Here is a 27092-nt window from a genome sequence, read left to right as displayed (position 1 = left end):
CAGTTTGTGAGTTTGAGCCCCGCGTCGGGCTCTGTGCTGACAGCTCAGAGCCTGGAGCCTGCTTCAGATTCTGTGTCTCCCTCTCTCTCTGCCCCTTCCCTGCTCATGCTCTGTCTCTGTCTCTGTCTTTGTCTCTGTCTCTCTCTCAAAAAATAAACATTCAAAAAAAAAACTTTTGAGTTTACTAAAGAAATAAAGAAGCAACTGTTACCACCCTGTTCCTCACTGATTTAAAACTGCACTATTAGGAATTTTAAGTTTTGCAATTACTCCTTATTTTTCCTTCTTAAAGCAATAGAACAGAAAAAAATAAATAAGGTGAATTTGCTACAACATGGAGGGACCTTGAGAACGTTATGCTGAGAGAAATGAGTCAGACAGAGAAAAGACAAAAACTGTATGATATCACTTACATGTGGACTTTTAAAAAAACAACAACAAGAAACAAACTCATAGATACAGAGAACAGATTGGTGGTTGCCAGAAAGGAAGGGAGTAGAAGAGTGGGTGAAATGGGTGAAGGGAATCAAAAGGTATAAACCTCTAGTTATAAAAAAGTCCTGGGATATAATGTACTGGGTGGTGACTACAGTTAATTATATCGTATTACATATTTGGAAGTTGCTAAGAGAATAGATCTTAGAAGTTCTCATCGCAAGAAAAAAAAATTCTGTAACTGTGTATGGTGATGGTTGTTATCAAGACTTTTCATGGGAACCATTTCACAACATACACAAATGTTGAATTGCTATGTTTTACACCTGCAAGTAATATAATGGTGTATATTAATTACACCTTAATAAAAAAAAAGAATAAGTAAGGTAAGTCTGTAACTCATGCTTCAGAGTGGAGGAATGACTTGATGTGAGCCTCCAAATCCTCCCTCACTCTTACAGGCAGTGATGTGTTGGTAAATGTTAACAAGCGGCCATGAGAAAAAAAGAAAGAATAGCCCTGATTAGTCATGTTTGCCAATTTCAGTGGTGTACCTACTCCCATGGTCAAATTCAAGCTACCAACATGATATCACTGAGCACAGATTTGGGCAGAGATATGAGGCAGTACATCATTCATTATACAGCATTTCTGCCATTCAGATATGATCATTGTAAATGACCTCGAGAACACAGATAATAATAAAAATAACCAGGAGGTGATGGGTTTTAGTAATACTACCTCTTTTTTTTTTTCTAATGAAGTGCAATTACTTTTCAGTGTATGTAATTTAACAGTTGTGTTTAACCACTGGCGTGAGCTAGTAAAAGTCAACTCTAAAATACTAACTACAGGGAAGGCTTTTGGTTATTTTACTGTCCAGGTTTCAAATGGCTTTGATTTTGGTGAAAGCAATGAGCTTCTGGGAAAGTGGAAGTAGATGGATTGCAAAAATGGCCAAAATTCTCCACCCTTCCTGTATCTATACCATTTTGTAATAGGACTTTGCAACTCCTTCTACCAGGAGATAGTCTGTTTCCCTGGTCTTGAATCTCGGCTGACCATGAGATTCGCTGTAGGCTAAAGAAAGTGGCATAACTGATGAGATGCCTGTTCAGAATCTAGACCTCCAGAGGCCCTGTGTGCTTACAGTCCCTCTCCCTTTACTCTTCTGCTTTCACCTTGAGAATACTCCCAGTCTCCCGTTCTTACACCCTTGGCTCCAGCATGAGAACACGCCCAGGCTAGACTGACTTGGAGGGAATGGTATGCAAGACATACAGAGAAAGGGTAGGTTAGACCAGATCAGCCTACAGCCAAGTGAGTCCAAAACACGTTAGAGAAGGAACTCAAAATCAGCAGGGCGAGTTTGCCAACCCACAGCTGACCACAGACATGTAAGAGAAGCCCGCCTAAACAGAAGAACCACAGAACTGATCTGCAGATTCATCAGCAGTAATGAAGATATCCTGTTTTATGACCCTGTGTTTTGGGAGGTTTGGCAGATCTTGAGGATAAAACTGATTTCTGCCTTCCTGTATTGAGACCAGAGCAAAAAAGAATCAGCATTTTAGTATTGCTGAAAGTGAGTAAAGGGCTCCTGAAAGTATCAGAGGAAATTGTGCTGGCAGGTAAAAATTAAGGGTTGAAAGAGAGAATACTGCTGTTTTTGCTCATCTGGACACATGTGTCTTTCAAGAACTGTAGTCTATATATGGATTAGATCCCAAGCTCTAGTTATAGTCAGCAAGAATTCTATTTTGAATGCTAGAATCATATTTCTAAAATATATTTACTATGTTTTATGGATTCAATACCTGTGAATATATCTTGAGAAGAAATAAGATTTGCTTGAAAAAAAATACCACTGGCAAATACTAATATTTCTGCACAATTAAAGGGATCTTTGCGTTTTTAAATTTAGAACCTTCAAATCACAGAACGGTACCCCAGCCACCCCATCAGGCTGCCAACTGAAGTATGAATTACTGTCTCACAATGTATCATTTTCCTCAGTAACAGTAAAAATGATATAACAGTCGGTTAAGCATCTGACTCTTGATTTCAGCTCAGGTCATAATCTCACAGCTCATGGGTTCAAGCCCCTTACTGGGTTCTGCACTGACAGCCAGAGCCTGCTTGGGATTCTCTCTCTCCCTCTCTCTCTACCCTTTCCCCCAGCTCTCTCTTTAAAAATAAATAAATATTTAAAAAATTTAAATGATATAATAGCCAGGGAAATATTTCATCTATACTTTTTTAATGCAATAAGTATTTTAAATAGTATAACTAATATGATCTTATTCATGGAATATAGATTTTCTTACCCTGAGGAGTATTCAAAAGGACAGGAAACTAAGTGATAAGGCATTTAAATTTATCCCAAGGAAGAAGAGTCAATGGCCTAAGCTTTAAAATAAAGAGTGTGATGGGGAAGAAATTCACATATCTAAAGACAAAATCCTGGAATATTCAAGGTCCCTTCCATGATTGAGTCTTTGTGGATTCTTATTCACAGTCTTGCTAGGGCATCTTTCTAGAGAAACACAAAGTGAGTTTCTAGCCAGGAACAAAAGTCAGAAGGCTTTATCACCAAGAGAAACAGGTGCTGTGAGGAAGGTTTAGAGTCATGTAATAAACCTAAGATAGAATGGCAATTTATGTTATAGAACTTTAGAGTTTCCCAAAGAGCTTGATATCCTGTTTCTCAGAGGAGTAAGGGGAAAAGAAAGAAGAAAAGGGAATGCAAAATAAGCTTGAGAATTGTCCTTTTTATCCTCTATGCTAGGCACTTATTAATTCTTAAATGTTTTAAAATGTTTGTTTGTTTGTTTATTTTGAGAGAGAGAGAGCATGGGAGCAGGGGTGGGGCAGAGGGAGGAGGGGCAGAGGGATTGAGAGAGAATCCTAGGCAGGTTCCACAAGGTCAGCGTGAAGTCTGACTCTGGGCTCCATCTTAGGACTGTGAGATCATGACGTGAGCCAAAATCAAGAGTTGGACGCTTAACCAAGTGAGCCACCCAGGCGCCCTTTAATTTTTTTTTTTTAATTTTTAAATCATCACCAGGAGATGTGCTTTATATGAAGAAGTGCAAACCATTTGACATGCCAGGCAAAATTGAGATTGGTTAAAACCAGTCTGAGGACAGGAGGAACCTAGGAATTTTGTGATCCAAATCTTAATTGTGCACAGTAGGAAATTGAGGACAACCAGCTTTGCACTCACAGATAGGCAGCTATTTGACCAAAACCCTGAAACAAAAACTTAGGTCAGTTAACTCTTAGCATGGGGCATTCTTTCCAAAATATCACAAAACTCACCGCTTTTAATGAAGGCCCACCGGCAGTATTCCTTAAATTAAACTTGCCTACAAAGAAAAGATTTTATTCTTGCTACAAAATTAATGTCACATTTTTCACTTATTAAACATACATAAAAAGCAGACAATTTCTGTCCATACTTAAACACTTAGAGCCCCCTACCCCTCCAAAATGCCTGACTTGTAACTCAAAGTCTAGAATAGATTTTGAACAATCAAGGAAATTAAAGACAGCCCCACTATGCTCAACTATTGAGAAAGAAATGGTCCTAAGTTCTGATAGAATGGACACTCAAATTTCAAATTAAAACGTGTATAAATGAGTTACTAGTATCCCCTTCCCACATAAGTGCAGTCTCCGAATAATATTGAACATCCATGGGCAAGATGATTCTAGGTGCTAAATAAAATCAATCTTGAAAAATAAGTCTAGATTGGTTGCTGGCACCTGGAACAGTGACCTGAGCCAAGCACTTCCTGTCTCATTTCTGAACATCTATCTAGATTCTGTTTACCTGCTACCTTTGTATGAAGCCAGGCACATTCCTGCTATCCCAGCTCCTAGCCGCTGGGGCAAAATTAAAATCTTCTTATCCCCAATCATTTCCTTTGCATCCCACTTGTATCATTTATCATATTTGACTGTGAATTATAGACATCTGCATAATTTCTGTGCTTTCTTATATCAAGTATAAGAACTATGAGAGCAAGGACTTGTTTTATTTATTTTTACATCATTTGGGACAAAACACAGGGATTTTCTCATGGGAGATGTTCAATATTTTTGTGGAATTAAATAGTTCTAATTCACAAAGAGTTCAGAATCGAAAAAAATGACATCATATAAAACATGAATTAATTTTTGCCCAACCACAAAGGGAAGAGAATTTTACCAAATTATCAAAATACATAAACTTAAGGTCAAAGAGAAAAAGGTATAAAATTTAGAGGCAAAGGGACAATATTATCATTTGTTATGCAGGGCAGGGTTGAATACTTGGTAGGATGAAGAAAATCAACTGAAAAATGTTACAAAGAGATTCAGTGAAGTTCTAAATATACAATAAGAAATCAAAAATTAGTTTTCCTTTATTAAATACAAGGCACTCAGAAATCTTCACCTAGGACTGCATCAAACTGATGGAATATCCAGGTAAACTTAACTTTAAGTGTGTAAGATCTATATGATGAAAATTTTGAAACATCAAGAGGGTATATAAAAGACAATTTGGATACATGTATCTTTACGTAAGACATACTCTCTATTAAGCATGGAAATACTTTGTATAAGAAACATATGAACTGTCACTATGTTAAGCTAGACATTTAGAGTAATATCAATAAAAATCAACAGAATGTTTAGAAAATAATATAAATATATTATAATAGAAATTGATTCTCAAATTCATATGAAAGTATAAATAAATGAAAAGAAAAACTAATGAAGTAGGACTATCTCTACCAAATAATTTATATTATAAAGCTATTATAACTAAAATATATAGAAAGGTTAAAGATATGAAGGGAAAGAATGGAAATATAGAGGAAATTTCAGTATATAATTAAGACTACACTTCAAATCAGTGACGAAAAAAATGGATTATGCCATAATTTACGTTGGACAGCTGGGCCACCATCTAGAGTCAAATAAAATTAATACTGTGGTAGACATTACCAGTGCAGTAATATTTGGTTCCACTTTCTTTCCTGAGCATATTGAAGACTATATTTTCCAGCCCCCCCTTGCAACTGGACTGGGCCATATGACTAGATTTGGCCAATGAAATGTGAACAGAAGAAATAATGTATCGCTTCCAGGCTGATGCATTGAAAAAAATCCCTGTTGGTTCAACAGGTGTTCCTGTCTTCTCCTGCCACAGCGAATGAAAAGGTCTTTATTGGGATGGCAAAGCCCACGTTAGAAATAGCCTATATTGCTGAGGGTAGCTTGGAACTTTTTCAAACCTTCAGCTGACTGAACAAGAAAAAAACTTTTGGTGTGTTATTCCACTGACATTGAGAGTTTGGGTCATCATGGACTGCCTTAGTCTATCCTAATAAAGATCCCTTTGTTACTGTCATAAAATAAGATCCAGATGGCTCAAAGATACAATCATGAAAATTAAAACATAAAACAACTGGAAGAAATCACAAAATTATCTTTATTATTTTAGAATGGATAGGTCTTGCGGCGCCTGGGTGGCGCAGTCGGTTAAGCGTCAGACTTCAGCCAGGTTACGATCTCGCGGTCCGGGAGTTCGAGCCCCGAGTCAGGCTCTGGGCTGATGGCTCAGAGCCTGGAGCCTGTTTCCGATTCTGTGTCTCCCTCTCTCTCTGCCCCTCCCCCGTTCATGCTCTGTCTCTCTCTGTCGCAAAAATAAATAAACGTTGAAAAAAAAAATTAAAAAAAAAAAAAGAATGGATAGAAGCAGCACTCCAAATTAAAAACTCATAATGAAAAGAATTAATAAATTTGGCTACCCAAAAAACTCTGAAAAGCAAAAATTCCACAAAGTCAAATAAAACTGAAAGGCTGTAGATAATACATGACGAACAGGTGTTAATATATCAAAGGAAACAAAAAGAAAAAGTACAACAATCCATTGGAAAATGGGCAAAGGATATGGTTGGAAAGACAAATATATTGCACAGGAGAAAAGGTTCCTCTCTACTCATAACTAAAGAAATACAAATTTAAATAATAAAGAGGTAACTTTTTCATCTATCACATTTATAAAATTCAAAAAATGGTTAATGAAACATGGTGTTGGTAAGAATGTGAACAAATAGGTGATTTTGAATGCTACTACTGAAAGTGTAAATTGATACAACCTCTTTGCAGAGCAATTTGGTAATATATTTCATAAGTTAAAATGGACATGCATTTGGATAAAGGAATTTCAGTCATAGGAAATTCAACTATACTCATATTATGCCCAAAGATATATGTAGTAAATATACTGAAACATTCTTTAGAGCAGCAAACCTGGAAACAACAAAACACCTGTTAAGAGGCAGCTCAATAAATAAATTTTGGTGTATTGATAAAATCAAATAGTCTACACTCTCCAAAAAAAGAATGAAGTAGATATATGGGTGCTAATATAGTGCAATTTGAGGCATATTGCTGATTATATACTACTTGATAGTATGCCATCATTGGTGTAGAATCAAAAAAAATTTAATGGGCTGGTATATGCATAGGTTTTTTGGGAAATAAAACTAGGAATACGGAATAGGAATAAGAATAGGGCTATGACTTACTGCGTCTGGAAATGAAACAGAAAAAAAATGAGGGTGGGAGAGTATACTTTTTAATGATAACCTTTAACACGGTGAGAATTTATTTTTTAGTAGATGCATGAATTACTTTTTTTTCAAAAAATAAAACACTTTAAATATGTTAAGCCAGCCTAATTCCACTGCTATCCAAATGGCTAATATCATTTGTATTTTTCACATCCCTGAGGCCATAAAATGGCAAAAATGGTTATGTTCCTCGTAATCACTGTCAAGGAAATTTCTGTCTCAAAGAGGAGTATAGACAGGTCGCAGACAGTTGCTACTCCTGGAATTCATTTAAAAGAAAACTTACTCAACTTGGAACCTCATTCTAACAGTTAGGAAGTGAAACTGGCAGCTCTCACCCTCCTTAGATAAAAATCCAATCATGCAATGTGACATTCTCACCCACGTAATGCAGCTAAGGTACTTCCCTGCCACCACAGGCAGCTGAGAATGTAAGAAAACTTCTGACATTATGCAAGATTTCCCTCCCATAAAATTGATAGACTTAAAGAGCACAGGGCAGATGCAGCATTAATGTGCTCCCACGTGTTTTATGGCTATTTAAAGGGCCTGTTAACATGAATAATGCACCAGAGTTATTTTTACATTAAATGTGCTCAGAAATTATAGAATGAACACTTGATGGCATAGATTTCTAAGAATAAAATTTATAAGATAGACTAGCCACAAGTGTTCTTTTCTTATTTATTTATTTATTCATGTACTCATTTATTTATTATTTATTTCTTTGAGAGGGAGAGAGCAGGCACGGGGGTGGGGGGCAGAGGAAGAAGAAGAGAGAGAATCTCAAACAGGCTCCATGCCCAGACAAAGCCCAACGGGGAGCTTGATCTCTAGACCCTGGATTCATGACCTGAGCCAAACCAAGTTTCAGATGCTTAACTGACTGAGCCATCCAGGTGCCCGCCCCTCTTTTCTTAAAATTTTTATTTCCTGACACTTGTGATTAAACTTATAAGAAAATTTCAGTTGCTTGACTGATAATAATTTTGTTTTCTATTTTCTAATAGTTTTTTTTTAAAAATGAAATTTAAAAAATGAGATTTTTAAATTAGAAAATGGAATATATATATATATGAGACAAAAAAAAGTTGCCTTAGGAAAAAATAATTTTTTCCATGGGGGGTGGCTGTTAAGAGAAAAGGAAAGAATAGTACTGAAAACAAAATTTGGTAGATCTAATGGGCTCATAAAAACTTAATTCTATTTGTTTTTTGTTTTGTTTTGTTTTGTTTTGTTTTATTGGTTATTCTGGAGTAGAAATCCAAAGTGTTCTGATATACATGAATAAGCCAGCCTGAACAATAAAATAGAGTACATGGCTAGAAAAAGACCTAGGTACATAGGGAAAGACTGTATATGGAAAAGGTGGTGTCTTAACTCTCTAGGACAATAGTTGGACTTTTAAATAAATTGTGCAAAAGATGAACTTTTTATATAAATGGTGTTGGCACAACTGGATAGCACACTGAAAATGGGTTCAGTTGGATTTTTAAATTAATGAAATTAGAACACCTAGGTACAAGATTAGGACAAAAGACAGACTTCAAAAAAATAGTGTTGAAACAAAAGGATATCAAGTAAGAAAAAGATAAAATGAGACGCATACTTCATAATATACAACATAAGAAATCCCAGAAGATCATAAAACCATACTTGAGAAAAACTGTGGGTGAATTTCTTTATAAACTAGATATAGAAAAAGAACTTTCTGTGACTCAACGTACGAAGGCAATAAAAGAACATTTTAATACATTGAGCGCATAAAAATACAAACAAAAGCTTCTATGGCAAAGAACACTGTAAGGAAATTCAAAAGGCAAAAGACAACCTGGAGAACATTTTCTGTGATAAAGAACTAATTCTCCTAAAAAGCTCCAAAAAAGATCAAATACCAGATAGAAAAGTGTGCAAGATACTCGGGCAGAAATTCATAGAAAAAAAAACTATAAATATATATACATATTTTCTCTTAAATTGTGAAATGATGCTTAGTTTCATGCATAGTAAGAGTAAAGCTATAGCATTTCTTACCAAGCTGACAAAAATAAAAAAGTTGACAATCCATTATGTGGTAATGGGGTGTGAGGGCACCAAGATCATCTTATATATTGCAAGGAGAATAGAAAATGATAAAAACAAGGCAAAACACAGTAAAGCACCTATGAAAGAGAAATTAGCAATCAACCCTAAATTAGAAGTTAGGAATTTACCCTAAAACTGGACCTCTGCACAGTAGGGCAAAGCATGCATAAAGTTCGGTTTTGGTTGTTTTTTAAATTCAGCCTCACACAACACAGCACAATATTGGAAACCACCTAAATGTTTGTGCACGAGAGACTGACTGAACAAAGTACAGGATCCCATGCAGGGGAATAATGGGCAGCTCTATAATGAAAAAGATCCCCACGCCAGTATGGAGTGGTTTTGAGGTTTTACTAAATGAGAAAAGGCAAGCTATAAAAGCATACAGAAGGAATGCTACATTTTGTGTAAGAGAGATAGAAATGTTTTATATATATATTGAAAAAGTGGCATCTCCGATTACTGGGAAAAAATGACATGAGGGGACTAGATAGCTGTGTGTGTGAGTGAGTGTGTGTGTGTGTGTGTGTGTGTGTGTGTGTCCTCATTTTTGCGAACAGAAACACAGGAAGGAAGTAACTATACGGTGGGTAGGAATCAGTGAAAGGGATATGGATGGGAGTGAGCCTTTTATGAGTATTCGTATATACTGTATGTATTAACACTGGGTTTTGAACCACGTAAATATTTTACTTTTTCAAAATGTAAACTTAAGAAAAACAATGAGGAACAGTAATCTCCAAAATTGAATATAACTATAAAAAAAGAAATCATCTCATTATGCAGCAAATTAGTATAGCTCTACAGAAAATAATAAATTTTAATAAATGTGGAACCTATATTGTGAATGAAAAATGTTCTAAGAAATAAAGAGAACTGCAAAGAAATGTTGAATTTTCACTACTAGATTTGTTATTAGTGACACTAGTATTTTTATTTTGGAATTATTTAGTGTAGGCTGTAACAAAGAAGTACTTGTATTAATGCAGTAAGGAAATACAACTGCTACCATGAGAATAAAGAAATACCTACATGGGGGCACCTGAGTGGCTTAGTAGGTTAACCGTTCGACTTTGGCTCAGGTCATGATCTCATGGCTGGTGAGTTCAAGCCCTGCACTGGGCTCACTGCTGTCAGCACGGAGCCTGCTTTGGATCCTCCGTCCCCCTCTCTCTGCCCCTCCCCTGCCTGCTCTCTCTCTCTCTGTCTCTCAAAAATGAATAAACATTTTTTGAGAAAAAATTTAAAAAATACCTATGTGAAAGAAGAGAAAATGAGGAAGAACCCTGTAATAATGGATTAAATCAAATGTATTTAGACAGGTAATCCCAATGCCAGGACTGTTAATTTAAGGAAACAACAACAAAGAGGAAAAATGATAAATGAAGGCAGGTATTTGCTTCAGGGTTACTTACAATAGCAAAACTAAAATGAGAATTGTGTCACTATTCCATAGTAAATAGATGGTAAATAGTTAATATGATTTCAAATTAATGATTATTATTCCGGCATAAACTGATAAATATGAAAAATATTTAACACCATGGCTGTGATTAAGATATGTTAAATAAAAGAACTTTAAATATGTCATGTGGGTAAATGCATAGATGTACAGTTTGATCTCTTGGAAGATAAAAGCATGACTGGGATTTTCCTTTGTGTATCTGGAATTATTCAAGCTCTAAGGCAATTTATTTAGTCTCCAATTCTTTCAAAAAACATTTTGGTAGTAGCTTCAAATGCTGCCAACATTAATGACAGAACACCCTTCCATTACTCTCTCCACCTTGTTCTTAACTGTTCTTTGTGCAAGCTCCCATTTTGGGTGACAGAGTCTTTATTGAGGCAATAATTCAAGACTGGCCCCCAAAATAATTGGTTTTCTCTTGTCAGTCATACAGCCAAAAGGATTTATTTAGAGCCAAAGATGCATAATTCTAGTGTTCCAATGTAGTGCTAGAATTAATAGTGTATGAAATTTTTGCCACATGCAACTAATACCAACTAATGCTATTAAAGCAGTATGTGTTGTCAAGATTAAAAGAAATATTTTGAATGGACTTAGATTCACCACAGTCTGAATTTCTGCCCTTGAATTCACAAAGCCACACCTTATTAATTGTGGCGAAGAGGCCATCAACACAGTCAGATGACACTCCTGAACTTCCTTACTTTCCTCTGCCTCTGCAACTATACGATTTTAGATACATGATTTATTGTCTAACATCTTATTGCCAGAGAAACTAGCTCCAGCTTACAAAGGCATGATTCAGCTCCATATATTAATTCTCTTTTACAACTTCATGGTTTCTCAATTCATCTTGAATTGAGCATGAATGTTGGCAAATGAAAAGCAGGACATTTAAGGACATGATTAAAAGAAGGTTGATGAATTTCTAGTTACTTGGAGCATTTCTAAGAATTTACTTAAAGAATTTAGAACAATGTAACACAGTTAAGTATCAGGGGAAATATTGACAGAGCAGAGAATCTATCTCTTATGACTTTTTGTAATTTACACACTAGAATAATAATTTACTTTGGGTTTTTTTTTTCTGTAAGAATGGAAAAAAATAAGGGCTCTAGTCAAACTTCTACAGTATTTCAAATGCTCTACAGTATCCTTGAAGTAAATTATTTGACTTAAGATTTATCAACTGGAACCATGAAATTTTGAGCAGCTAGCCATAAAATTAAATATCGAGCCTACCTGCTCTTACTTACACACTTTATTCAGCATAGGTTCGAAAGGTTATATCAACTACTACCTCATATAAAATACCTACTTTTTATTTTAAACATCTAAGATCTATTCTTTTTCAATATTATGCACTAATTTATTTGAAGCATTATTGACTTTAAAACCATGTAAACAAAAATTTTATTTGCATTATTCAGCTATTCCACATTCCTAGGTATACGTGTGGGACAGAACTAATATAAGATCTGAAATTAATTTTATTTAGATTTTCATCCATCTGGTATTCACATACGTAAGTAAATATAGGGAGACAATGCCTTTTAATAATCTTTAATCTTCAAACAAAATTGCACAAGTGGAAAATGATTACTATAGACTTACGTTTTCAAACCCCCCTAAAATAAAATAAATCTCTCTCACTAACCTCTATTTTTGACAGTAGAGATTTGCCTATGGCAAAACTAATCAAGTGAATAGTTAATTTCCCAGATCATCTGTATGTGTCCCAACACATAAAACTTCTTGCTTAAGGGTGCCAGGGTGGCTTAGTTGGTTAAGCGTCTGACTTTGACTCAGGTCATGATCTCATGGTTTACAACTTCAGCCCAGTGTAGGTCTCTGTGCTTACAGCTTTGAATTCTGTGTCCCTCTCTCTTTGCCCCTCTCCCACTTGTGTTCTCTCTCTCTCCCTCTCTCTCTCTCTAAAATAAATAAAACTTTAAAAAAAGCCTTTTTAAAGTCTTATTAAATTCACACTAAGGTATTCTAACAATGAAAGTAACTGTAATTCATACACAGATACCAAATGACTTGTTTATTTAACTTCAAATAAAGACAGTGAAATTTAATTTTTAATTAACACTCATAAAAAGAAAAATTATGTTTGGCAAGTAATTTTTAATCAGGTATTACAAATCCCAGTAAGGAAATGCTTAATGTAAAATTTAAACATTACCTTAGTATTTTAATAATACGAATAATGAACAAAGCTCTTTTTTTAAAAAATGCTGTTCAAGATATCATGAAAAATGAAAACTTGTCCAGAGAGTGAGAAGCATAGGTAAGATAGATGGCAAATGTAAATATCTAAGAGAAAAAAAAATGACACTACGGCTGATGCAGCAATTTGTCTAATTTGTCAAATAATGACACTGATCGCAAGTCTATTAAAGGTATGAACTCGTGACTTCAAGTTTCAGAGAAAACAAGCTACCATGCACAGAGGCAGGACTATGAAATGTATCATAGCCGATCGTCCTTACAAAAACTCTCTGAAATAGCATTATGAACTTCATTTTATGGATGAGAAAATCTAGATATGAATAAATGAAGCAATCAACTGTGGCTACAAAGATAACATTGGTGGAGCCTCTTAACCACTGCTGTCCCCTCCACATGAGGAACAGAGTTCAAGTCTCACTTTCAAGACATAAAGTCAACTCCTGGAAACACTTTTCTATAGGGAATCAGGAAGAAGCTACAGCTTTTGAAAACTGTTTTGCTCCCAGAGTAACTTCCAACCACTTTAAATGTAACATCAACTCAAGCTTTATCTCAATTTAAGATTCTTCCAATGAAACCATGTGGCATCAATTTTACACTAGTGAGAACTTGGAAAGCCATTGGAAACTGGTCCCTAGAAAGAATTCAGTGGACCTGGAATTAACCTGTAGTGGTATACCATGCATTAAGCTGGCCTAAATGCCAAACTACATTCCAGCTACCGTGGAAACAAATTAAATTGCTGTGCTTTGAATGATATACTAAAAGTGCTGATGGCTTTCTGTCAAAGCCAAGGTCTAAATCTGGAAGAAAAGACAAGGCGGACTAATGCTAATACAGTTTAAAATTAATAACGATCCATGATGGAGCACAAGATAAATCTCTGCCGTATATTACCAATGGATTTTTACATGAAGAAAGACCTTTCTGGTTTAGATCACCCAAGAACCTGGTCTTTGAACATCTTTAATTAGGTATCTGCACTATTGTGGGGATAATCCCACAATTGGGATTGTGTTCCAATCCCAATATGGTGTGTGATAGACATCCTAAGAACCGACTACAGAATCATTTACCAAAGTGATTCAACAGAACGTTAATCCTGTGAGATGCTTGACAAAGACGCCCATTGTCAAAAAAAAAAAAAAAAAAAAAACAAGGAAACTGGCCCCAATCATGTCCAACACATCAGTCTATGAGAAGTTCTGTAATAAAAAAAAAAAAAACAAAACAAAACAAACAAAAAAAAAAAACCAAGCATCTTCCCAACATATTTGACCAGACAACACTTTTATCTGAAAACACCTGTTAGTATTCCAAGGAATTCACTTGGAGAAATGTTGAGTTACTGTTTTTGAAAAGTATTCTCTGTTCTTGAGAGAAGATAAAGTGACTCTTCACAGGGTTACGCCCATTTATGGTTAACAGTGATCAGCAAATTCTTCCAGCACCACTGGTCTTAACCTGAAATCGGTAATACCTGGATACAAATTAAAATGTCAAGAAACATCTGAATGATGAAGTACCAACAGGCACAGAGAAAATGTCTTGGTGAGTGAAGCTGAAAGGTGAATTCTGACCTGTTAGACCCAGTGATCCTGTTCACAGTTAAACACCAACAAATATTCTGCTTAGTTCGGTTAATCCATGTCCTAGAAATCTCTGCACACATTAATTTCGGCAGTCTTAGAAAATTTCATTTCTACCATTAACAAAGATCTGTGAAGAAGCAAATTTTACTACATGATTTTGACTTTTAATTGGCACTTTTTAAATAAGATCAATACTATTTCTCTGGGTACTTGAAATTTCGCATTTTAGACAGCTACAGATGTTGTGTTCACATTCAGAAAAGAGGAAAAAAAACAAAAAACTATGCTGCAAGTCTTCTTTCCTCCCCAAACATACCTACTTTGTGTCAGGTATCATACCCAAAGTGTGTAATGCAGGATTTCATGTTTTTATGGTAAATAGAATAAACGTAAGAATTTTCAGCCATTTCCCATTCAAAGATGATGAAAATGAATTTCTCAGAATAAACGAGCACATACTCTTAAGTTCCTTCCACTCTACCAAGCTGCATCACAAATGAATACCACTCTGTCACACTTTATGGCTGGCAAAGCCATTTCAGGTATGTATATTATTTGACTGTCACAATAACTCCACGATAGACATAAATATTACCGTCCCTCCCCAGACTTTTTCTCCTGTTCACATCACATGTCAAATTGCCTTCCAGTTTTTTCCCCTGTTGAACCAGGTGTCAAACTGCATGCCAAATTACTGTAGGACATACTCTTTGTAAAGGAAACAATTTAAGTTCTATATATGCTTAATTATCTATCAGACACTACAATAAGTGCTAAGAAGAATAAATTGAAAAGTGAACATAAGGCAGATAGTTAAGTAGCCATGAGTGAGCTCCCAAAGTATACGACACTACGATTTGTGTCTTGTTATGAACCATAATCCACCTCACCAGACAACCCTATCCTTGCAGGAGTTATCACTGCATAAAAAAACTAAGAAACCTTCCTGGCATCTCTCAGTTAATGTGTGCACTGGGATTTGAATCTGGGTCTCTTTGACCCCAAATTGTGTTCTTCCATTTCAAAATACTGTTTCAGATTTTGCTTCCATGGCTTCATAATGTAGAAAAATATGTCAACATGTTCTCAACTGTAAGTAAATTGCTCTGAAATTATTTTGATGGTTGAGAAAATCGATTTAACCTTTGGAAAAATCTAGACAGTTTTTAGAAAAAAACAAAACAAAACAAAACAGTAAGTCTTTTTTTAATGTTTTTTTTTTAAACGTTTATTCATTTATGAGAGACAGAGAGAGCGCGCGAGTGGGGGAGGAGCAGAGAGAGAGGGAGACACAGAATCTGAAACAGGCCCCAGACTCTGAGCTGTCAGCACAGAGCCTGATGCGGGGCTCAAACCCACAGACTGAGAGATCATGACCTGAGCTGAAGTCGGCCGCTTAACCGACTGAGCCACCCAGGTGCCCCCAAAAAAACAGTAAGTCTTAATGCAAATAGATTGCTGATGGCCCTCTGTGGGCAGGTGTTTGGCTGCAATGATAAACGTGCTTCAATTTTGTATTTGTACAGTTAACATATAAAAATAGATTTCCATTGGTAGGTATAAACACCAGAGCTACAAAGGTGTAAATCTGTCATTCTGAAGCAATCCAGAGTAGTGCACGGAATTCCACCATAAATAGGTAAATTATCCAACTCTATCTTGGTTTTGCTACTACAACACATCATATGAACATCAGTGATAGATGTATTTTATTCACTTACTAAAACTCATCCATAATGATAGGTAAAATGTATTCATCATATACAACAGATGCGAAGGCTGTGGTATTTTAGATGCATTTTATCATTGAGTCTTGCGGCAAGCAGGTAAGGAAAACATGGAGATTCTTTCCATAATTCAGATGGGCAAACTAAGTCTCAGAGGTGTTGAATAACTTGCTGAGTTCGATAGCTGGTTATTGGCTTTGAGTCTTGGCCATCTGACCTAACAGCTTGTGCACTTAATGACTATACTTTATTAAACACTTACAATGCACAAGGATACATGTTGGGTGCTCTGGCATACAAAAAAATGAGTACGAATGTGCGGGTAATAAGAAAAAAAAACATTCTGAAATAAAGGCACTTCTAAAAAGCAATAATGCCTATTTCTGAAATGATTCCTACTGCCCATTTTATCCACTTTGACAATCATATTGATTACAAAGAACAAATCTATTTATATTAGATCAATTTTTAAATAATCTTACAGTAGTATTCCCAATACAGAAGTAAATCATGAACTTGGCTTTGGAATGTAATAAGGAAATGCTGTCATAGGCTGAATTTTGTCCCCACAAAATTCATGTGTTGAAGTCCTAATCTCTGGCACTTCAGAATGTGACTCTATTCTGGGATAAGCTCTTTAAAGAGGTAATTAAGTTAAAATGAAGCCTTCAGGATGGGCCCTACTATGATAGGATGGGTGTCCTTACAACAAGAGGAGATTAGGACATTGATTGGTTCACAGAGAAGACCATGTGAGGACAAAGAAGGAAGACAGCCATCCAGAAGCCAAGGTGACAGACTTCAGAAGAAAACAACCTTGCTGATACCTAGATCCGTTCCAACCTCCAGAACTATGAGGAAATACATTTCTGTTATTTAAACCACCTAGTCTGTGGTACTTTGTCAGAGGAGATTAATACAAGCACCTTGACATACTTTATGTTAACTAAAGCCAATCAAGTTTAAGGGAATGTATACTAAAAACTAGTCTTTTTGACAAACAAATACTCTAGGATAATTCTCAATACCTTACCACATAAAATCCCTATTTTAAAAAAGGGGAGACCATCCATTTAGCCTGGTGCTCTTTTTCCTTAGAGTAATTGTTTTCAAACTTTGCCAAACACAGGAAACTCTGGGAAATTTTAAAGAAAAATATTGGTGCTTGAGCCCCACACCAGACATTTTGATTCAACTGATCCAGGGTGTGGCCTGGACATGGAGATTTTAAAAGCTCCCCAAGTACTTCTCATATCTCTGCGTTAGAACTCAAGATTAAAAACCCTTCAGAGGGCAGTTCACCATGCAGAATTAATTTAAGAAATAAATATCAGATATTTCCACAAGATGGCGTATTATTGCATTTGAAAGAAATAAAATTGAGAAACATTTTCAAAATGCAACTCTATAACATTACATGTAGAACAAATTGGGTTTAGATTAAAATTATACCAGATAGGAGCAATGATAAAATGAGTCACAGCCTTCTGAAAAGACGTGAGGTTTAAGTAACATATTACTAACCTTGTCTTCAACAAGGGGTCCACCCTGACCAATGAGAACGTCCATGGCTGCCATGACCTTAGCCTGCTCTTCCCCCTTGGCAGAACTGTGGTCCCCTGTTCACTCTCCACAACCCGTCAGGGAGCTTTCGAACTCTTTGACAGTGGGGTGCTAAAGACACACACTTGCTATTATATAAAACATAGAATCTTCATTCAGCCACACACATGTTCAGTTAGTATTTTACAGATGAATATACATATATACTGAGTTATGTAGCCATTGCTCAAATGTTCAAATCTAACTTAACTCTTGATAAGAGACACACTCTTCTTAAATTTGGGAATTTACACACCAACATCCCAGAAAAGACTTAGCCTGTCTGTGATTGTTTGAAAATAAACAATGAAAATGGTAAAAAGCTTTTAACCATTAGAAAAGATATTCTATACTTTAATGGTAGCTTTTAAAACCTTCTCTTGTTCACTATTGAATGATCATAAGAGTGAGAGGAACATGGAAAAGGCAGAAGAGTTTTAAATGCAAATATGTATCTACCAAAGGAACCATTCCTTACCCCCCTCGGCATCCTGATATTTCTGCTACCAAATCTCTGACTAGTTATATAAAGGTTTTTGTTTCCAAGGAAACCAAACCACTGACATCTATGGAATTTAATGAACATGAAAAAGGAACCATGCCATATAATTTACATCTGGAGATAAATGTGACTGGCTGTCAAAACCATTACACATACACAGATAATTCTGTGAAGTTTTAAGCTCTATTTTTGTCCATTTAGTAAAGATGTAAATAAATACTTTTATGGAAGCAGGATGACAACAAACAAACAAAAATTCTTGCATCATGTCAGGTAAGTTGAGAAATAGTTAGAACCAAGAATATACGGGCTGAAGGTAGAGCTCTTTAGCGATTGAGAGAAAAAGAGAGAAACCTTTATTTTACTCTACAAAAGGTTTTCTTCTTCCCTCAACTTCAAATATCTGTAACAAATTTTATGACCGTGGCTTCACACAATGGTGGAATCTGTACAAAGTTAGGGAAATAGCTTATAATCAGCAAAGGGGGACAATAAATAAAGCACTCATTTCAACTCCCGGCCTCATAGATGATTCATTGAAACCACTGTTGTAGAACATCCAAATAACAGCTCATTATGAGATTTATATATTGGCATCCGGATCCTATGATGAGCTATTTGGGATTCGACAACCCTTAAATAAATAGCCTATTTTGGATATTAGCAGGGAAGGCTGATAATATGTGGGAAAAATAAAGCGTATATAAAATGGTAACTTCAATAAAATTAAAAGTGTACAAAAGTGAGAAGAAAAAGCTAGAAGGAAATTCAACCATTTTATCTAAATGACTACTCCCTCCTTCTTGAAATCCTTTTTTAGATGTCCAGAAAATACTCTCTTCTGATTCTTGTCCTCACTGGTTGTTCCTTCTGTCTTTTCCTTTTTTTTTTTAAATTGTGGTAAAATATGCATGCCATAGTTTACCATTTTAATGATTTTCAAGTGTATAGGTTAGTGACATTAGGTAATAGTCATTGTTGCGTTATGCAATCATTAACCACCATTCACCTCCAGAACTTTTTAATGTTGTCATAACAAACTCTGTACCCATTAAGTAATAACTTCCCATTCTCTCATTCTTGCCTCCTCCCAGCCCCTGGAAACTGCCATTCTACTTTCTGGCTGTATGGATTTGCCTACTCTAGTTACCTCATATAAGTGAAATCATACAGTATGTGTCCTTTTGTGTCCGGTTTATTTCATTTAGCATAGTGTCTTTAAGGTGTACCCATGTAGAGCCTGTGTCAGAATTTCATTTCTTTATAGGTTAAATAATAATCCACTGTGGTACATATATATTGTGAATAATGCCACTATAAACACTGGTATACAGATACCTGTTTGAAGCCCCTGTTTTCAGTTCTCTTATATACCATTCTTGGCCTCTTTCCTGACTCTTTTTCATCCATTTTTTAAAATGTTTTATTTATTTTTGAGAGAGAGAGAGAGAGAGTACGAGTGAGGGAGGGGCAGAGAGGGGTGGGGGGGGACACAGAATCCACAAAGCAGGCTCCAGGCTCTGAGCTGTCAGCACAGAGCCTGATGTGGGGCTCGAACTCGTGAACCATGATATCAAGACTGAAGCTGAAGTCAACACTAAACTGACAGTCACACAGGCGTCCCTCTTTTCCATTTTTTAAAAGTTTAAATGCTGGAAGTCCCAGGGCTCAGACATCACCTTGCTTTCTTCTACACCTACATTCCTTAAGAGTCCTCATTTAGCTTTGAGATTTAAATATTCACTTACAACTCCATGGCCAACCTTTCCCCTGAACAGCAGATCTGTATATCCAAATACGACATCATCAGGTATAAGTGGAACAGACACCTCAAACATTAAATATCCAAAAACAAACAAACAAACAAAGAAGCAAAACTCTGAATTTTTCTATTTAAATGTGTTTCTTTCTTCCTTCCCAGCTTAGGACACAGCAGCTCAGTCCTTCCACTTTTCCAGGTCCAAACACTAAGCATTGTTCTTGAATCCTTTTTTCATACCTCACATCCCACACATTAACAAACCTTGTGGTGCCACCTTCAAATTCAGATTCTGACATTCTTTCTCCCCCTTACCTTTACATCTCGCAGTTAATATAATTATCAGCACCACTCAGGATATTAGCAATAGCCATTTGGTTGGCGTCCCTACTTCTTCCTTTCTCTTCTATGGTCTATGCTCCATGCAGTGGCAAGTGATGATGTTTTGAAAAGCAAAATCAGATCTTGTCACTACTCTATTCAGAACTCTCAGATCCCTTCTTCGTTCTCGCAGAAGAAAAAGCCACAGTCATTAGCCTGGTCTACAGGGCCAGAATAATGTGGTCCCTGGCTACCTCTCTGATTTCATCATCCTTTCTCTCTTGCATACCACTGTAGACAACTGGCTTCCTTGCTATTCCTCAAATATACCAACTATGTTCCCACGTCAGCACCTTTACTCTTGCTCTGCCCTCTGCCTGGAATGCTCTTCCTTTTCTTAATTAATATCTCTATTCCTATCACCTCATCATAAAAAGAGAACATACTCCATGATGACTCAACAAAGCAGCAAGCCTCTCCACCACTCATGGTCAATGATCTCTGTCCTGTTTTATGGGTCCCAGTGGGACTGATCTGTTATCTGCCCCCCACCCCCCAGTGCGATGCTGGAGTCTGCTTGTAGGGCTAGGCACTGTGGTGTTTGTTCCTTTCCAAATATGCTTTTAATTATTTTATTTTATCTTATCTTATTTATTTTTTGCATTTAATGATTTTAAAAGCCATCATTTTCATTTGGGGTTTCAGAAAACTAAAACTGATCAATTTTTAAAATTTCATTTTACTCTAATCTGCCTTATGTGGTTGTAGTGATACTACTTGCCACGTAGAACTTAATTGTAATCTAGATATTTACCAGGAATCTGTATTCCAATTAACATTACACATCTGAAATAAACTGCCCTTTATCAATAGAATGAATTGGTTAATTGTCAGCAAAGCACATGAAGCAGTTTTCTTTGGACGAAACACAATTTGGAAGTTAAACTATAGAAATATTTTTCAGTGGCATTGCTGCAAGTATTATTGAGAGTGAATGTCAACAACAGAGCTTTCATGTTCAAAGCCTAGGAGAGCCTCCTTAAGTACACAGTCTCTATGGAGTCCACAGCAATCCTACAATTGCTTTCGAGAAGCCACGTGCAAAGTTCGGCATAAATCTTTCTTTCTTCCTTCCTTCCCTTTTTTTTTTAACTTTTCAATGTTTATTTATTTTTGAGAGAGAGAAAGAGTGAGAGTTGGAAAGGGTCAGAGAGAGGGAGACACAGAATCTGAAGCAGGCTCCAGGCTCTGAGCTGTCAGCACAGAGCCCGACGCTCAAACCCACGAACCAAGAGATCATGACCTGAGCTGAAGTCTGGTGCTTAACTGACTGAGCCACCCAGGCGCCCCTCTTCCTTCCTTTTATTTTTGTTTGCATTGCACCTTACCTTGGTTAGAATGTGACCTGATATTTTATTAAGTGCACCTGGTTTCCTATGACCAAGGCAAGAAGTTTTAGTTGATACAAACTTGTTCAACATTAATTTTATAATCTACAAGATGGAGTGCCTTGGCTTGATTAACTTCTCATTTTAAAAGTTGGAATCAAGGGTTAACCCAACTTCCACACCTAAAACCCTGTGGCCCCCACATGCCCCATTTCATCGATGAGGAAGTAGAAGCACAGAGAGAAGTAGGTTACTGACCGAGCTGGCATCCAAACCTGCATCTCCAGTTTTCTGGCTCCATCTACTTTTCAAATACACCTATAGATAAAATACATCCTGAGAATCCTGAGGATAAAGAAACTATCTTTCTCAGCAGCATTTTTAAACCTTTATGACATGGTGTAGAGTAAAAAATGCACTTTTTGTTGATCCAGAACATATATTCACATGCATGAAAGAAGTTTCACCACACAAACTTATTCTGCACAAAACGCTGATATTTTTCATTCATTCTAGCCAGATCTATTTCATTTTATTAATGCTGTACATGTGCCACTAAACTGATCTGCTGGGTCAGCAACCCAGAGAAACCACAGGGATAAACTTTACTTTTTTAAAAAAGCTCCTTTTGAAATGAACATGCAGAGAATATGTGTACCCAGCACATGCAAGAGGCACATCCGAGAGCACCTTGTCTCTACACGTGCTTTATAAGCCTGGGAGGCAGGGAGAGAGAGAGCAAAGAAGGAAACATAAATACATTTTTTTAGATTTCAAAGGACAAGATGTTTTTTTTTTCTTTTACGTTTTTATATGTGGATAAAAATCTTCCAATTTCTCTCCAGTGAGAAATTTTGAAACTGATAACTAGGACAAAGGCTGTGTACAGAAAAGCCGATCTGGAATTTCATATACTGTGCTGGTAGTCGACATTTAAAATTCATTAACAGGGCAACACATAGACACGTCTCCATTTCTTCTAAATGTTATTTCCAATCACAGCAGGCATAGAAAACAGTTCGTCTTCAGCTAGATTGTGAATTTTTATGTAATGAGATGCTGTGGAAAACAAAAATAATATGCATGCACAGATAAATATTTGAGGGGTGCCTGAGTATTTTGATAAATAACATCTGCTCCACACATGTTCTTCCTTCCTTGATGGTCTGTAAACCCCTGCAGAAAGTCTTCCACTCAATCTGTCTTCATGTTCCATTGACTCCTCATCCTTACTGGGCTTGTCTCACTCCATACTGCTATCCTGACACTTTTTATTCTTATGCCATCAGTCCTACTGCTTTTGTTCCAGCCAACACTATGGTCTCCTCTTATTTAGTTTTCCTCCTCCGGCCATAGGCCTCCTTCTACAAGGTGGTTATACGTGGGAAGCTGGTTTCTCTTTTGGTCCCCATACTGAACTGCTGCTAATGTGGGGGGCCCAGGAGGTGCCAGTGATGGTGAGTGGAGGATGGCCACCAGCGGGATTCTGAGGATGTAAGAGGAATTGCCTCTGGCACCTTGGAAGCCAGACTGGCAAGAGAAAGAAGTATCTGTTCCCTGGTGATAGTCTTTGAGCAGCTGAGTGAGACTTCCATTGGAATTTTCAATACATTCCAATCATTTCTAATAAGTTTTCTTTTTAATTATTTATCCAGTTTGAGCTGGGGTTTTCTTTTGCAACTTAAAGACTTTTTTTTAAGTTTATTTATTTTGAGCGAGAGAGAGAAAGAGAGAGCAAGCAAGTAGGGAAGCAGCAGAGAGAGAGAGGGAGAGAGAATCCCAAGCAGGCCCCATGCTGTCAGCACAGAGCCTGATGTGGGGCTTGCTCCCACGAACTTCCAGGTCATGACCTGAGCTGAAATCAGGAGTCAGATGCTTAACTGACTGAGCCGCCCAGGCTCCCCTTGCAGCTTAAAGACTTCTAAACTGAGAGTCATATCAACTTCTTTCTCGCCTATCAATCCACAAAGCCACTTTCATCCAAGCCCCACAATCCAATCTCTCTTTACAACATAAACTTTTCCACATAAAGTGAAATTAAAACCTGACTTCCTGCAAATATGATTGAAATTTTTTAATAATATTAAATATAAAAATAACAATGATAATACCAACAATAGTGGTTAATATTTAATGAGTGCCTATTAAATAGCAGTGATCTGTTAAGTCAGTGGTGCTCAAATTTTGCTACAAATCTGCTTTTCAAAAGCCCTGATATCCACACTACAACACCAGTTAGAATCTTGTAGCACCAGAATCTTTGGGATTAGGAAACAGACATTACCATTTTTTAAAGCTTTTGAGGTGATTCCACAGGCAGTCAAATTTGAGAACTCCTCTGCTAAAGATTTCCTAAGGAATTATTTAATTTAGCCATTATAGTAATGATACGAAGTGCCCATTCATTATTATCTTAGTTACTATTATTGTTGTTGTTATCATTATCACCATGTAGCCAATGAGGAAGCCTGAGTCTCAGGAAGGTCACACAACAGAACCCAGGTTTTAAAATATTAAAGTAGACTGAAGTTCTTGAACACCAGCAAGGAACAGAGTGGAAAAATGCCAAGGACACAGATAATCCACAGAGAAAGCAATCTTTAGTGGAGGGGGGTGGGGGGAACAAAAGAAAACAAAAGAAAACAAAACAGTAAAGGTCAGAGTATTCCAAGTATCCAAGTCTGTCCTTAAGAGAAATATTTTAGGATCTAATAGTGGTTTATCAGCTGAGCATAGCACAGACCCTAGTTCTATTCATTTATCCTCATTCAATAGACACGTATCCAACCGCGTCCATAAATGAAACACTGAACTGATCAGCAGGCTGAATGCTACAATAAAAGAGAGAGAGGGAAGCCAGAAAGAAACTCCAGGTGGCAGAGATGCCAACTCCACCTCTGATGCCTGCAGACAAAGGGGGCTCTACGGGAGTGTAGGCAGCAGTAGTCTTTATCATCAATATTGATCATCAAATTTCAAGTTAGGCCAATGAACTTGCATTTAAAGGCAAACTTTATAACTCTGCTATCAATGCAGTTCTTGGAACTAACAGGCTTACCTGAAACATGGCTGGAATGTTTTGGGGGAAAGAAGAAGAAAGAACTTCTTTCCTACACTAAACATTAAACAATTCTGAATCATCAAGGAAGCATTAATAATGATAAGCTTGCTACAAAATTAAAAGACCAAACTACTAAAATTTGATTATATTATGAAGAGAGCAACACAACTAATAGACTATTTGCACATGAAAACACATTTAGAAACCTTCTTGAAAATAATTCAGATTTTTCTGTCTTCATTTTTCACGTTTTCCTATAGATCAGCTTAACTCCTACAGCAGTAAAACCAGTATTTGGGTATTCGTTCCATGGCAGAATTTGTCAGCCAATATTGCACTGTTATGTATCTGAAGAATGATCCTTCCAGGTGATTTTTTTTTCTTTCTGTTTCTCCACAGCAACAGATAATTTTTGATGTCAAAGAAAGTATTTTGACTTTTAAAGAATAAAACAAAAGTTGCAGGCAGATACTCAAATAGAAAATCGCTAGTTTTATATCAATTATGGTAAGAGGTAAGAGTTCCTGAATGGCACCTGTACTTCCCTATTTGACAATATTATCTTTGCTAGAAAGGAAGTATTTAACGTACTAAAATTTGAATACAATAAAGAGTAGTTTCCTACTGTACAGGCAAGTCAATGCAGTTTGTTAGTATACTCAACCAGAATCTAAGTTTAAAAAAATTTGTATATTCTTTATTCAACATTTGTTAAATAATCTTCCAAAAAAAAAAAAAAAAGGAAATAAAATCACAAACACTGCTTTGAGTATTTCTTCAGTAAGGTTTTCAAACAAAAACAAATTGACAGGCCACACAACTGATCCCAAACTTCCCCAGGTCTTCACTAGTAACATTTATAGAAGGACTTCACACCCTTTGGCTTTTTGGATGAAGTGATATTACTTATAAAGTATTTGAATTACAGTCTTATTCATCATGTCTAAGAGTTAGTTCATGTATGCATATGAGGCTCCAGGAAGTTTCCAAGTAACTTCAAGAACATTTTAACTATTTAGAATTACCCAGAAACTTTGGCCTCATTATATATTTTTCAAGCAACACGAAAATTAGAGGACAGAAAGCAAGACCCCGTGTCCAACTGCCTATATTTTTACTCACTGTTGCCTTCTTTGAACAAAAGTGGAAATGTTTAGGGCATACAGGCTTCTGGAAGGACTGGCTGTTTTATTGTGTTTTACAACATCTACAACAGAGAAACTTTTAACTGGGGCAATTAATTGATACCATGACACGGCCAAATCCTCAAAGCAGCATCTGGCGGGTGCACAACACTCCACTTCTTACCTTGGGAGCTTTGGCATGTTTCCCACATCTGGCATCCTTGACAAGGCTGAGATCTAACAGCTCCGTCTCCTGGAAGGCAAAAATGTGAAATTGTTAAGCATCCCCACAGATCTCCTTTCATTATTTTATATCACTGTCATCTCTTTAAAAAAAAATCATGTTATCTTGAGACCTGCCTGAAGATTTCTCTGCAGTTAGGATATTTTTTCTTTCACATTCTTTATCAATCAAATTGGAGTGGAAACAACAAGATAGCTAACCGTTAACTGCTCAATTTAATATATATGCTGAGACATTTTGAAAGTATAATGGGCATGGTCAGGGTCCCCGGTCTATACTATGAGCTGTCCCTAAATCATCATGAACCATGCCTTCCTGCCCCGTGGTCAAAAAATAATCCTGAGAGTCAGTCTGAGTGTGAGGACATGTGAGTGGCATGGGAGATGGGGATAGGGGGTGGTGGAAAGAGATGTTCCCATCAGTTCACCTTGCCAAGGGAAAGAGATGAATCTGCCTCACCTACCTGCCCCCTCTCCAGCCTTTAGCATTCATATCTTATGCCTCAATCTTTTCATTTATTCATTATATATTACTGAACACCCATAATATGCAAGTTACTCTAGGATACAAGATACATAAAATGTGATAGCTCCTCTGGATGGACTTGCTGTCAAACAAGGGAGTAAAGAAATGTATATGCATAAGACAAGGGAGGATGTGTTAATGCCAACTATAAAGTTAACTGCTATGGGAGTCAACAGAGAAAAGAAAGTTTTTCCCCCAGGGCTCAAAAAAAGTCCATGAAGGAGTCACTGAGCATGGATAAAAGGAGTTGGAAGGCATAACACTGGAAAATATCTAGACAAGAAAGGACCAGAGGTTTGGACAGAACCTTGAGGTATGGATGCTTAGAAATGCTTAGAGATGGAGAACACTGCAGGGGAGAAGGGTAGGGAGGCAGAAGGGGATAGAGAGGCACT

The 27092-nt window shown here is 36.6% G+C and overlaps 1 protein-coding gene across 3 annotated transcripts in view; it reads right to left on the bottom strand.

The window, feature by feature from the left end:
- Positions 1 to 27092, bottom strand: part of PLCB1 (phospholipase C beta 1) — a 695548-nt gene that overhangs the window by 438260 nt on the left and 230196 nt on the right. For all 3 annotated transcript variants that reach the window (XM_027069591.2, XM_027069592.2, XM_027069593.2), the window contains exon 3: positions 26113 to 26181. In XM_027069591.2, the coding sequence (XP_026925392.1) occupies positions 26113 to 26181 (69 nt within the window). The remainder of the gene's footprint in view (positions 1 to 26112; positions 26182 to 27092) is intronic.

This window comes from Acinonyx jubatus, chromosome A3, assembly GCF_027475565.1.
Source record: "Acinonyx jubatus isolate Ajub_Pintada_27869175 chromosome A3, VMU_Ajub_asm_v1.0, whole genome shotgun sequence".
Classification (NCBI taxonomy): Eukaryota; Metazoa; Chordata; class Mammalia; order Carnivora; family Felidae; genus Acinonyx; species Acinonyx jubatus.
The sequence above is the reverse complement of the archived record's forward strand: the minus strand, read 5'-3'. Positions and strand labels throughout refer to the sequence as shown.